General features: G+C 43.4%; 1 protein-coding gene across 2 annotated transcripts in view; it reads right to left on the bottom strand.

Annotated features, from left to right (window-relative positions):
- The window catches only part of HMGCS2 (3-hydroxy-3-methylglutaryl-CoA synthase 2), a 33,964-nt gene extending 19,669 nt beyond the window's left edge, over positions 1 to 14,295 (bottom strand). Inside the window, exons 1-4 of one of the 2 annotated variants that reach the window (XM_004714876.2) lie at positions 14,153 to 14,295; positions 10,272 to 10,726; positions 1,985 to 2,110; positions 961 to 1,125 (exon numbers count right to left, since the gene is read on the bottom strand). In XM_004714876.2, the coding sequence (XP_004714933.1) occupies positions 961 to 1,125; positions 1,985 to 2,110; positions 10,272 to 10,726; positions 14,153 to 14,256 (850 nt within the window). In that variant the 5' untranslated portion in view covers positions 14,257 to 14,295. Of the gene's footprint in view, positions 1 to 960; positions 1,126 to 1,984; positions 2,111 to 10,271; positions 10,727 to 14,081 lie in introns of both variants that reach the window. The other variant, XM_045283739.1, reaches the window with a different exon arrangement.
- Positions 14,296 to 14,569: the final 274 nt, after the last annotated feature.

Genomic DNA, 14,569 nt, shown 5'->3' with positions numbered 1-14,569 from the left:
TAAGAATTCAGAGGATGTGAGATCAATTAGTCAATAGCCACTTCATAGTGGAAAGACAGAAGTAAACGAACGGGTCCACGTTGACACCATAGCATGGTGTCACTGTGGCAGTCAGCACCCTACCCAGTCCAGGTTCCTTTTGCCACCCCTAAGGCATCCCTCGGGATGGCAGTGGTGGTTGAGGGCCATGAACTGAGGACCAACTCCAGAACACCAGGAGGCAGGTAGGCTCTGCCGCTTCAGCAGGCACCTTTCCCCAGACCCAAACCTACGTTTGCTAGTGCCTCGGTAAGAATCCTTTTCCGTGCCTTTAAAGTATATTCTCTGTATTTTAAAATGAGGTTTTTTTTCTGAGTATGCAAGAAATATATATATATGTGTATGTGAATTCATATGTATATTCACATACACACAGTAGGATGCTTTGAAGTTTGTGGAGAAATTCCATGATCTCTTAATTCAAAATTTCCACAAATTTTACATAGGCACACATATGTAAGCAGGAAAATTGGTAAATGAGAGATATAAATAAAATCTACCTGCAACTTCAACATCTAGAAAGAAATTACAAATAACACTCCAGCCAACCAAAGTCGTTAAAAGGTGGCAAGTAAGAAGTGTCAAATTGCTCCTGATTTTATATGGACATGGAGCAGTCTGACTACTAGGAGGTTACTTTGCCTCACAGCAGTTTCTCCCAGGACAGTGTCACCTACTGGTTTCATTGTGGTGGTTTAGGCCCTGGATTGTGTAATATCCTTCCTTTATTTCAAATTAAAAGTATTAATTATTTGAAGCTGGGTAAGTTTCAAATGGATTTTAGCACAGTGACAGAGGAACGTGCTAAAAGAAGGAGACATGAAACAGTTCTGCCGACAACATTGACACGTAAAGAAAGAAGAGGCCCCATCCTCGCCCCTTGTAAAAAGATCCCCCACTTCAGCTCTCAGAGCCCCATACCTTGCTTCCATTGGTTGTGGATTTTTTGGCGGTAAAACGAGTAACATCGATCCAAGGCGCGAAAGTAGCACTGGATGGAGAGCTTCCCATCGACCACTGGATACTCCGAGGCCAGGTCTGGTTTGTAAAAGTCATATACGTTTTCCATGTGGGTTCCCCTAAGTCCTGGGCAAGAACACAGAGGGATTCAGCAATGATGTAAGTCTGCCGACCTGGTCTTCATCTCCCTCCCCTGCCCAAACCCAAGCCCAGTCAACATCTCCCACTTGTCCAAAGGTTGTTAAATAGATTGCATTGTCTGAATGAGATTTCTATTCCGTCTTCCATGTTTACATGAGCTTAGCAAATTCTGGGGTGAAAATGAGAAATTTAGAGGCAGGGTTTTCATCTTATACAATTTCATCTTCAATGACCAATTTAGCTCCTTAACCATTGGAGACCATGTCTATGCCAGTCATTCCATATCTTATCATAATTGACAAGAAGGGAATCTCCCTGATGCCCTTCTCCTTGCGTCCCTGCTCTCTGCTCCTTCATCCAAACTGTACCTCAGGCTGGAGTAGCAAATAAGGCAGCTTGGGATTAAACACAAAACCAAGTCAATTCTGACTCATGGCGACCCATATGTGTCAGACTAGAACTATACCCCACAGGGTTTCAATGGCTAATTTCTCAGAAGTAGATAACCAGATCTGTCTTCCAAGGAAGAGCAACTGAGCCCATTAACCACTGGCACTATCCAACTCAAAAGCCAAACCCACTGTCATCAAGTCGATTCTGATTCATAGGGGCCATGTAAGGCAGAGAAGAACTGCCCCATAGAGTCTTGTGGCTATGTGTCTTAACAGGAGCAGGGAGGTTCTCCAGTAGAGTGTGGTCAGTTCAAGAGGCCAATCTTTCGGGTAAGAGCTAAGCACACTATGCCATTCAGGTTCTTTGTTGCATGACCCAGGGACTTCTGATTTTATCTAGTAATTGGCCATGCCTCTTGGTAGCATGCACCTACTGCATGTTTGCTACAAACCTTGTTCAAGAGCCAGAGGGGCCTCGGGCCCCACCAGCATTGCCACGGCTCCAGCTCCACCCGTGGGGCGAGCACTGCCACTTGCATAGACTGCGATGTCTCCACAGACCACCAGTGCATATCGACCTGTAAACAGAGGCAAGGCATAATTATCACTACCAAATCTGTGCTTGACTGAGTGCCTCCGCTGGGCCAGGTCCAATTAGAGCTGCTTGAGATGGAGTACTGGGACCCAAACAAGACACCCTGTCCTCTTGAAGCTCATATTCTAGTGGAATTCAACAAGGGACACTTGAAAAGCAGAGCCAAAATTCAGTGCCCTGTCACTCCAGATGTAACAAATGCCAATAGAGTAGAAGAAAACAACAACAACAAACAGGAGAAATGCAAAAACAAGAATGTCACTACTTGTTGGAGCGTGTTTATGTTGGCTACCTTTGTTCTATTGGCATATTGAAATGCTCATATAAAGGAAATCCTGTTACTGTGTGTCACTGGGTCCTCATGGCAGCCCCATGTGTCCGAGTACAACTGCCCTGTAATGTGTGTTTTTTCACTGCAATCTTTATGAAAGGTCACCAGGTCTTTCTCCCTTTCACCCTATGCTGGATGGCAACGGGCAACTCTTAGGTTAGCAGCTTAGCACTAACTGCTACATCACTAGAGCTCTTGTGGATATGAGGGATTTTAAAAAGTATATTATTAAACCTAAAACTGGTCTACATATCATCTCTTAATTTAAAAAAAATTTTCCGTACACACTCATTTATTCAGAATTCTGGACAAAGAAAAATTTAATTATTTCAAGACAGTTTGATTTGTACTGATTTCTCCCAAATCATAGATCATCGAGGGCTAGGAGTGGAGATTGGTATTTGAAGTATTAGCTGGACACGCTGACTCACTGCCACGGAGCCAATGCCCACTCATAGTGATCTATAGGACGGGTAGGGAGGACCACATTCTTAGACAGAGTGAGACCACAGGGACTGCCTGTACAAAGTCCACCCCTGTAGTTGGCGGTGACAACAAGAACATTGTTCACAGGTTACACTGTGGGGATTGCAATCAGTGACATGAAACAAAACGGATGTTGAGTGGAACACTGATTTGCACTATAAACCTAACCAGCACTATGGACAAGGCTAAAAATCGACGCTAATTTACAGTTCGAACCTTCACATGTGCTGCTGTCACCGGTGTCACCATTACCGAGCACAGCGGTGCTGCAAGTCAGGGTGTCTCTTGGACATGCCGCTGCAAGCACACTGCTGTTATAGCTGCTGCCAGGTGTTTACATGATCACTGATTTTCTAGCACTGTCTCCCGTGCTAGCGACAACATTGCGATCATTAGTACGTGTGGGTCTATTTCTAACCTTTTCGAGGTTTAAGTAGTGAAAACAGGGGACAATTTTTAAAGAGACTTCCTCTCCATTAATAATAATGTAACTAATAATGTACATTAGTGTAAAAACTTTTAAAAAGACTTGCCAGTATTTGTACACTCTAAAAATATGACAGTTAAGAAGTTTATAACTATATATAACATATTGTTCTATGGCTAAAATTGATAACCAGCATTTTAACAAACACTAAGTACTCCATAAGGTCTTGATAGGAAGATACAATAGCAGTGTGGGGAAGGGTAATGCTATGCACTGCTACACTGGATGACATTGATCCTAATAATGCCCCTGGAGAGATGAAGCAATTTATCCAAATCACACCCTTAATGGATGTGACCTGGTTTTCAAAATTCGTTTTGTCTGGATACTGAACCATGCATTTGGTGTGCTTTGCTGTGTGAAAAGGGTTTACACTGAGTAACTCCGCTTAATGTGATGATCCACAGTAATCACTGTAATTGTTACACTACTTTGTAAATTATTGTTGCTCTGACTATTGACTACGTTTAATGTGATGATCCACAGTAATCACTGTAATTGTTACACTACTTCATAAATTAGTGTTGCTCTGACTATTGACTCCGTTTAATGTGATGATCCACAGTAATTACTGTAATTGTTACACTACTTCATAAATTAGTGTTGCTCTGACTATTGTATTTCCCCCCAGTTAACAATGTAAGAGAACTCTTCCCACTTTGTCCCTGGGTTCTTATTTTCATTAGTCTCTGTCTGTCCCTTCTTGCCTTTTGAGCTTTGTTTGGGGGCAAATACTGCCTTTTTGGTCTCACATGGCTGAGTGTCCTGAGGAAGATGTGTTTCACGGGTGTTGTTGTTCACTTTGTAGAGCTGTCTATTGTTTGATTGAACGGTGATCACCAGCGGTCACTTCCAAGTTTGAAGAACATCCGAAGGCCCCATTCATGGAAGTTCCGACAGTCTCAACCAGACAGGAAGCCTGACAGATTGTCATTGTGAATTAGGCAAAGGCTTACAAAGGAGAGCATCATTTTACATCCAACAACTCATACGTAGTTTGTTTCAACTCATCCATTGTGATCACCCTAATGTCCCATCACGTACACTGCCTGCTCCTTGCACTTCCTGTTTCCATGCCACCTTCTTCCCTAACTTTCTCTGCTTTGCCTGTGGGTAAGAGCTGCTCTTCTGATCTTAAATGGTGGGATGTTCTACCAGAGCAGTAAGTTCAGTTCCCGACCTGAGGGCCGACTAAGGGCCAGAGTCTTGGGGAATCCCAGCAGTGTCTATCTGAGCAGCACGCCTGGTCTCTTCTGTGAGGTTGACTGTTGTTCCACATTTTCACGACTCTGTCCAGGATCTTCTAACACGATCCTTTTCAGAGCTTTGGATCATGGCAGCCAGGCACCAGCAAGTTGCTGTGGTCGTATGATTATGGAGACTGATTTTTGCATGGCCCATTAGTTCATTGAACTAATTGCTGTTATTGCCTTTCAATTTTCATCTCTTTTCTTTCCTCTGGATGGGAAGAGACCCTTAGATGGCTGTTCATGAGCTTTAAAAGCCCCAGTTGACACTCACCAAACTGCGATGTGGAACCTTGTTTCTGTGAACTATGTTATGCCAACAGACTCCTGGGTCCCCATGACTAGAATCCTGATCTTTCAGTTCCAGTGACTCTCGCCCTCAGGGATTTTGGTGATGTCTAAGAAGTATTTAGAACTTTGCTTCTTGTATGATTTACCATATTCATGAATATATTGCAGCCAAGGTAAATGCACATATACAAATATCCTCTGTCAAATCTCCCCATATTCGTAGGTCTATTCCCAGTCTCCCTTGCACACCTGTTCAGTCTGCATGTTTACCTCAGCATTTACTCAACCTCACCACTATTTCAGGGTTTTGTGAATAAATAATAGTATTCACCTCTGTGGTCTTTCACTCGTGCACACCTCCAGATGTCTTGCCTGCCTCCATTCCTTTGTCCTCTCCCTCTTGTTATGTGTTGTCTTTCTGTACATCCACGTTTCCATCTGTCTGCAGTCTCATCTGAGACTTTCCCTCTCTCCCTCCCCCCCTCACCTCGGGTAGCTATCAAAGTACATTTTTAAACGTCTGGTCTTCATTAAGATTTTGAATTTTGTTCTACATCTCTCTCCAAATCTGCCTAGGGCCTTAGGCTGTTATCCTGATCAGCGCAATCAGCAATGACAGCCAGGCACCAACCAGCTGGTTTTTCTAGTTTCAGGCTAGTGGTTCACAGAGTCCATCAGTCATTTGGACTAATGGTTTCCTTGATTTAAAATTTTTTCTTCAATCGTTTTTGCTCCAACAGGGCTTCCTTGCAGATACTAATATTTTACTTACTTAGTTGATAAATATGAGAATATTTGATAATATGTGTTAGAGGTATGCATTCTAGCACAATATTTTGAGAGCAACTGGGCCCATTCTAAACTTTCAAATCAACATTTCCTTTGATTTTGCGATCCTACTTTTAGCCATCTGGGCTTACAGCAGATTGCCACAAACAGGCAAAACCATTGCTCAAGATTCATTAAAAGATGGTTTCAAAAAGCGTATGACAATCTTTATCTCCATTGATGTGGACATGCTCAACACATTTTTAGCACATACATATAATGGAATATTGTAATTATTAGGGACTAATTGTGTCAACTAGACACTCCTACGTAAGGGTAAAGGCAAAATTCAGCTTGTCAATTGCTTAGCAGCCTGATGGCAGCTCCTTTCAGTGCCATAAGCCTTTTTGTGGGAGAAAGACCACGGAGTGTTGAAACCTTGCCTTCTGCCAGAGCTGCATCTTGTGTCTGGTTCCTCAGTTTCACCTGATCCCAGAAACCATCAGTGAACTACAAAGAGTGGACTCATTCAGCTGACTTTGGACCTCTGCATCTACCAGGCTGTGCCCACTGCTATCTCTGTTTCATCATCCTGCTTGCTGCTCATCAGCTTCCACGATTCAGGAAAAGCCTGACTTGATTCTGACCACACTTACCTATCTTTACCACTTTGTAAGTCATGCTTATATAAATCTGTCGATGTATAATACATATAACCCTGACTGGCTTTACTTTTCTAGAGAACCCAACCTAACACAAAAATTCTGCGTCTTATAGAAGAATGAGGTAGGCTCTAAGCAGTTTCATACGTGTATAAATATATAAGATGATCTCTAAAACATCATTTTAATGAGAAAGAATAGATACAGAATTCAAAATAAAATGGAATGATGGCACATGATGACCAAAAAACAGAACAGTTCTAGATGATTACAAAGGAACTTGTAGTAGGGTAAAATTTGGAAAATCTAATAAGGTGTCAAAAGAGGCTTATTTTTCAATCTATACTCATTTGTGTTAAAAAAGGGGGGGGGGAGCAAACACGATGGCTTCCAAAAAATCTGAGCCTGGACTCCTTTGTACCTTGCTTTGATCTTCAGGGTGGTTGAGAACGCCCTGGCAAATCCCATCACAGCTTCTTTCAGACGAGGGCTCTGAGGTGGATGCCTGGTCAGGTCAGAAACCAAAGCCTCAGCCACAGCTGGGCTTGTCTGGCTTGGGCCGTGGTCCTCATCTCAAGACTATATCATCCAGGCATTCTGGCTCAAGTTTAGGTAGACTTTCAAATTTAATGCGAACCAAATTTAATGCAGCCAGCCGCTCCAACAATGGGCTCACACATAAGAATAATTGTGAGAATGGCACAAGACTGGGTGGTGTTTCATTCTGTTGTGCAGGGGCCACTATGCGCTGCGACCAAATCAAAGGTGCCAAAACAGCAGCAGCATCATACTAAAAAGAGATTCATTTGTAGCGCTCCTTTGGGGACTGTCCAGTCACTAGCGACCTCTGCTCATTTAAAACGGCATGCCTGAAACTCATAAGGCCCCCAAGAGTAGGCTCTATGTTTCTTGGAGAAAGGCTGGTAAATGGCTTTTGTTCTTCTCTTCCACTCTCCAGCTAAATGTTTGGCTGACCACCTGGTGGTGGTAGGGAGGGGGTCTTGGTAGGGGACACTCAACTCAAAACCAAAGCACTGCCATTAAGCTGATTCCAGCTCACAGCAACCGTATGGATCGAATAGAACTGCCTCTGTGGGTTTCCCAGACTATAACTCTTTATGCAGAGCAACTAGGGGTTTCAAACTACAGACTTTATGATTAGCAGGTTCAACTTGTAGCCAACTACACGGCCGAAGCTCACTTGAGAAGTAATTATACAAATGCCAAGTAGGAGACCTACTGGAAGAACAGACTTAATGACTTGATGCCATGAGTCCACAGGACTAATAGGCCACATGAACCTGGTCCTATGACCCTGAGATGTGAAGAACTAATGGTACCTGGCTATTGCTACTAACTGTTCAAGAAGAAATCACTTTTAAAAAGTCCTAGACAAAGTGAGAGAAAAATGTGGAACAAAACATAAGATCATTAAAAAAAAAGGCCAGGCTTATTGGTCAGATAGAGACTGCAGAATCTGAAAGATTATGACACTTAGTCACTCTTTAAGCCTGGACCGAACTCACTTGTGTGGCTCACTTTTACAAACAATAAACAAACAAAGCCCCCCAAAACACAACCAAAAAATAACAGTCATTGAATCAATGTGGCCCTATAGGACAAAATAGAACTGCCCATAGGGGTTTCCAAGGCTATAAATTTCTGTGGGAGCAGAAAGTTTCATTTTTCTTCCATGGAGAGACTGGTGGCTTTGAACGGCTGACCTTGAAATTAGCAGCCCAACCCGTAATCCATTACTCGACCAGCGCTCTTAGCCAAACACTAGACAGGTCTATAAGATGAACACTAGGGAGGTACGCATTGTAGATCAAAGGGCAGCATTTTCCTAAAGACAACGTTCAGAAAGCAGGAAAGTTTGTCAAAGAAGGGCAACTAGAAACAGGAAACATAGGAAAGAGGTGAAATGACGAAGGTTACCCTGTGGGGATTGCAATCAATGACATGAAACAAAATGGATGTTGAGTGGAACACTGATTTGCACTATAAACCTCCACCCAATTCACAATAAAAAGTGAAAAATAAAACAGAGACTTGATGACCTATCAGCGGAAACAGTCAAATCAATGATAGTTGGAAAGCACTGAATGGACTCTGGAACTGCACTGCCTTCCTGCATGGACAAGGGTCAGCTGGGGGACTCCTCTAGACCTTTGCTCCGCATCGACAAGTAAAGGACACGGCGTTTCCTTTCAATGTTATGACTTGTTAACTAACTTTGTAATTAAGGTCAATTATGGTTTCTAGGTGGCTCAGTCTAGTTTCTAGGTTCGTATAAACAAGGAAGGACTTGTCTACCAAAACGTTCTTTCTCAAATTTCTGTGGGTGATCTCATTCAATCATCTTACGGCCCTGCAAGGTAGGTAGTTAAATAAGAACCCTAAGGTTCACAGAAGGATCTTGCCAATAATTAATGATAGAGCTACGTTTTTAAAGTCACACTTTGTATGGTTTCCTTAAATTCTTGCCATTAACAGTCTTTTCTCAGCACAGCATTGAAGATGGCTATAAGGAAGATACAGGGTAACCTTAGTCAATTGGCAATTTCCAAGGAACCAGCTAGATAGAACGAGGAGGAAACGTCTGTATAACAATCCACCTTATGATTCTCCAGGTCTGTATCTATTGGAGCACTTCACCTTAACCTCTAAATTTGCTTCAATGTGTCAACCTCGACAGCTTGTCTATGGGAGCATTAGGAGAAGTTTAAGACACAGAAACAGTAAGATGAGAAGCATATGAATGTAGCTTGGTGTTCTGCCACTCAGAGTTCTCATTTATAAATTAGATATAATATTGTCTTCCTAAACGGTTGTAAAGATTAAGTAGGTAGCTTATCTAAATATGCTACCTAATTGTATAAAACTATTCCACTCCGTGTGGCTATTGTTCTCACAGTTGTTGGATAAGAGCAGTGGCTACAGGACTGAACTGTCCTTCCCTCCCCAAAGGAGCCACCTCGCGGACAGAGAAGCAAAACGTATGGGATTACTGTAGAAGGTGACACGGCATTTCTTCAAACGGCAATCATCCTACTTAATATACACTCTGAGAAAAAAAGCAAGGCTATCCCCATACCATGTTCATCTCAGCACTATTCACAGTCGCAAGTATATGGAAGCAACCTAAGTACCCGTCAGTGGAAAAATGGATAAACAAACTTTGGTACACGCACACATTGGAATATTATGCATTGCTAAAGAATAATGCTAAGAATAATGAGGTGGATGGATTTGGAGGACAGTGTGCTGAGTGTAGTTGGCCAATCTGGAAAGGACAACTATTGTATGCAATCACTACTATAAAAGAAAAGGAAAAAAATCAAGATCAAGGTTTCCATACCAAAAGAACCAGATGTCGGTGGTTTCCACACGTGGGAGGGAGGAGGAAGCAATAGGCCAGAGGATAAGTAACAAACTAACTCCCTGCCATCAATTTGAGGCCGACTCAGAGTGACCCTGTAGGACAGGGGAGAAGTGCCGCTGTAGGTTTCCAAGACTCTTAACTCTTTACAGGAGTCAAAAGCCCCATATTTCTCCTGAGGAACAGCTGGTGGTTTCGAACTGCTGACCTTGCATTAGCAGCCTGACGCATAACCACTGTACCACCAGGTTCAGGTGTTAATGTGGGTGAGGGGGACGTTAATAAACAACCTACAAGAGGGAGAAGTAAAACAAGGGTGTGGGCACAGGGAAAGCTATTGGGGAGGTTGTTGAAAACAAAAATGATAATCAGAATTGCAACCCCCTACCTAATTCCCAATAAACAGGGAAAAACAGAAACAAAAAATCCTGATAGGATTCAGCCTCCAACCCAAGCTCCTTTCTTACACAAGAGCCTTGGCAGTACATACCATCCCAGGAACTGGACTCCATCCAGTTGGCAGCATTAAAGAGTGAGGCCGTGCCACCGTAGCAGGCATTGATGGTATCTATGCCCTCCACGTCTGTGTTTCCTGAATCCTGGAAAAGCTCCATGAGCACTGTTTTGACAGACTTGGATTTGTCAATGATGGTCTCAGTGCCCACCTCCAGGCGGCCAACAGCGTCCCATGGGATCTGTGTGCGCTCCATCAGCCGCTGCACCACTGTCAAGCACAAGGAGTTGATATCTTCTTGGACTGAGCAGAAGCCCATTTGGGTCTGGCCCAAGCCCACTGTGTATTTTCCTGCTTCTACTTTGTTGTACTTCTCCAGGTCAGTTTGATCCACATACTGGGCTGGAAAGTAGACTTCCAGGGCAAGGATGCCCACATCCTTTGGCCAATTATTGGTTTTGGCCAAGGGCACAGCAGAGACGGTAGAAAACCTATAGTGGAGATGACAGGAATACAACAATCAACATATTTTTAAAATATGCTATCAGATGCATACACATTTATGATGGCTTTATCTGTTCAAATGACCCTTTATCCTGATGAAATGCCCCTGCTTGTGGTATAGTCATTCTTGCTTTAAAGTGTACCCCTATAAACTTTAAAGCACTAGATTTTTCATTAGTATAATATGGCACATTTCCCCCCTTTCATTTATAGTTTCAGCCTATCAGAGTCCTTATATGTCTCTTGTAAAGCACATATGCTTGTGCATATCTTTGAGTTGGCTCCGACCCATAACAACCCTATATGACAGAGGAGACTGTCCCATAGGGTTTCCGAGGGTGCCATCTCTATGGCAATAGATTTTACTAGATCTTTTCTTCCTGTGGAGCCACTGAGTGGGTTTGAGCTTAACAGTCGGTCTTCAGCTTAACAGTTGAGCATCAACCCATTTGCTACAAGTGCTCCTTAAACAGCATCAAATTAATCTTTCAAATGATTATAGCAAGGTTCACAGTTGTTGTTTTTGCCTTTCCCTTTTCTATTGCTTCCCATGTGTTATTAATTTATTTCAAACATTTTTATTATGGTTTAGGTGAAAATTCATACAGCAAATGTGTTTCCTATTCAACAACCGTTTATACACAGATTATTCCATGATTTGATTGCTCTCTTTGCAATGTGTCAGCACTCTCATTTCCCCCCTCTTTCCCTGGTTCTCCCCTCTTTCCCTGGTTCCACCTCTTTCCCTGGTTTCCCCCCTCTTTCCCTGGTTCCCCCCTCTTTCCCTGGTTTCCACCCTCTTTCCCTGGTTTCCACCCTCCAGTTTTCCTGCTCCTCCTTTCCTCATCTTTATTTATTAAAATCATTTCATTGGGGGCTCATACAGCTCTTATAACATCCCATACATCAATTTTTAAAAATCATTTCATTGGGGGCTCATACAGCTCTTATCACAATCCGTACATCCATCCATTGTGTCAAGCACATTTGTACATTTGTTGTCATCATCATTCTCAAAATGTTTGCTTTCTACTTGAGCCCTTGGTATCAGCTCCTCATTTTTCCCCGCTCCCCCATCAATTGTTTAAAGCATATTTGTACATATATTGCCATCATCATTTTCTAAACATTACTTTCTATTTGAGCCTTTATCAGTTCCTCCCTCTCACCCTCTTGACCCCTTGATAGCTTATGAATTATTCTTGTTTTCATGTGTTACACCAACCACTATCTCCCTTCACCCACATTTCTATTGTTCAACAACCGGGGGGATGGGGATTATTCATCTATCATTGTGATTGGTCCCCTCTTCCTCCCTACCAGTCCCCCCCTCCCCTTCTCCCTATTCTCCTGGTATTGCTACTCCTAATTCTGTTCCTGAGGGGTTTATCTGACCTGGATTCCGTGTGTCCTGAGCCCTTAACTGCGCTAGTGTACAGGCTCTGGTCTAGCCAGAACTGAAAGGCAGGACTGGATCATGATAGTTGGGGGTGGGGAAGCCTCAAATAACCAGAAGAATATTGTGTTTCATTGGGGCTATACTGCACCCTGGTTGACTCATCCCTTCCTTGTGACCCTTCTGTGAGGGGATGTCCTATGGTCTACAGATGGGATTTGGGTCTCTGCTCTGGTGCCACTCATTCTCAATAATATGTTTTTTGTTTGGGGTCTTCTGGTGCCTGTTACCTGATTCCGTTGATCCCTGATGATCACACAGGCTGGTGTACTTTTTCCATGTGGGCTTGTTGCTTCTCTGCTAGATGGCTGCTTGTTTAACTTCAAGCCTTTAAGACCCCAGAGGCTATATCTTTTGATAACTGGGCACCAACAGCTTTCTTCACCATATTTGCTTATGCACCCATTTTGTCTTCAGCAAATGTGTCAGGAGGGTGAGCATCACAGAATGCCAGGTTGTTAGAACAAAGTGTTCTCGTGTTGAGGGAGGGCTTGAGCAGAAGGCTCAAAGTTCATCCCCTTCCTCAACGCATTGCCATATAAATACATGTATGTAGGCCAACACCTCTATTTTATGAAGTAATACATTTGCATAAATGCACAACTGTGTTTATGCCTGTATTCCATAGCTTTGCTTCTTAGATCTTTCCTCTATTCCCTTTTACCTTCCTCCTGCCCCACCATCATGCTCACTCTTCTTCTGCCTCTTACACATTCTTGTCTTTCTACCTCATTTCCTACCTTCGTACAGTTAAAGCAAAGGGGAAAGAGACTTTGCACGCACAGTGCGCCTCAAATCTTGCAGCAGTGACTTAAAGTCACTTGATTTACTTACACACCTGTTGGCATAGATTCCTGAGGGATTGGTAAAGCCTAAGAGTAGAGGTGGGAATGGCGGTGGAAAGGAGAGCATCATGGAACCTGGGAACTAGACCTACACCACTCGGCTTCTTACTGGGGTGGTCTGAAGAGTTTGGCTGGCACCTTAGCGCTGGCAGCTGGATTCTGCAGCAAATAAAACCCCTCACTTGGAGTTTTTATAAGGAGCCGCAAATCTCAGAAATGTAGCAATAACCCCAACTATTTATAGTATAGACACTGGTGTGGGAATGAGAACTACATTCAGAATATGGACTGCTTCTTGAAGATTTTTATCTTTCATTTGTATCTTAACCCCCAGTGCTTTGAGGGGAGAAAGAAAAGAAACATTTCAAAACTCCAAACTCATCCACTTGAACTTCCTTGACAATGAACAAAACCATGTGTTTACCTCTGCTGTAAGAGCTGTAGGGGACCCCTTGCACCAACAGAAACCACAGAAGACCAATCCGCCAGCAATCAGGCAGGCTGCAGTGAGCTACTGTGATGGTCAGTTCTTAAGATGTTTATGCTGATTGGAGATTCGTGTTGAAGGTGGTCGAAGCTCACAGATCATACCACTAACTGCTGGTGTGTGTGTGTGTGTGTGTGTGTGTGTGTGTCTGTGTTCCTTCTCCCACCCCCACTCCCCCTTCTTTTCCCTTATCACACTTTCTCACATACATCACTTTTTAGGAATAACATAACTGCGATGTCCAGTCTTCTGGAATAACTTCGTCCTAACTAAGAATGGCTTACAAACAGCTCATCGTGAAAAGTACACACAGTCTGAAAATTAGATATTCCCACTACCCTATGTGGTGGGGATGTGAAAGGTGCTGGCATTTTGCAACACAGCAGGTGCCAGAGCTTTGGGATCCTGGGGTTCTAAAGCTGAGAGAAACTGTCTGTTCAGAAAGAGGGGAAGAGAGAACCTGACAAGGTAACTTGCTCACCTAAGCCTGTGCCACATCTTTGCCAACTTCTGACCAATATTCTAGTGGGTTGTTCTTATTACACATCACCTACCTGTTGCTCACTGGTTCCATAAGGCCTCTCAGAGAGTGACCTGTGCAGTTTCCCAGGGTGATGGGACTTACTTTTGGTGGACTGCTGGCAGTAGGTAAGCCGGAGTGAGAGAAGCTTTCTGCAGTACCCTTTTGACATGCAAGGCCCGCTTCACTGGAGTCAACAGCCGCTGCATTTTCAGTGGAATGAGCAAAAGCCAGGCAGCAGAGAGCCCTGGAGAGAGATGCCTAGCACAGCTCCATCTGATTTTATATAGCTGGGAGGTTTCTGTACCAGCAAGCCCCGCCCCTGCCTATCCAGGCTCACTTGGCTTCTAAAACTGGGCAAAAGGTCACACTCAGAATATGGGCGAGTCAAAGGAAAACAGCTCACCAACCTGTACACAGTTGCCCTGCTCCTGGGAGTGTGTGGGAGAGGGAATCTCTGGTTTTGTGTATCTCAGCCTTTGGGTAGCTTACCTTCTGCCCAGTTGTGTTGGAGGTTTGGGT

Source organism: Echinops telfairi, unplaced genomic scaffold (assembly GCF_000313985.2).
Source record: "Echinops telfairi isolate 266 unplaced genomic scaffold, ASM31398v2 ScPeMD7_7466;HRSCAF=8504, whole genome shotgun sequence".
NCBI classification, from domain to species: domain Eukaryota; kingdom Metazoa; phylum Chordata; class Mammalia; order Afrosoricida; family Tenrecidae; genus Echinops; species Echinops telfairi.
The sequence above is the reverse complement of the archived record's forward strand: the minus strand, read 5'-3'. Positions and strand labels throughout refer to the sequence as shown.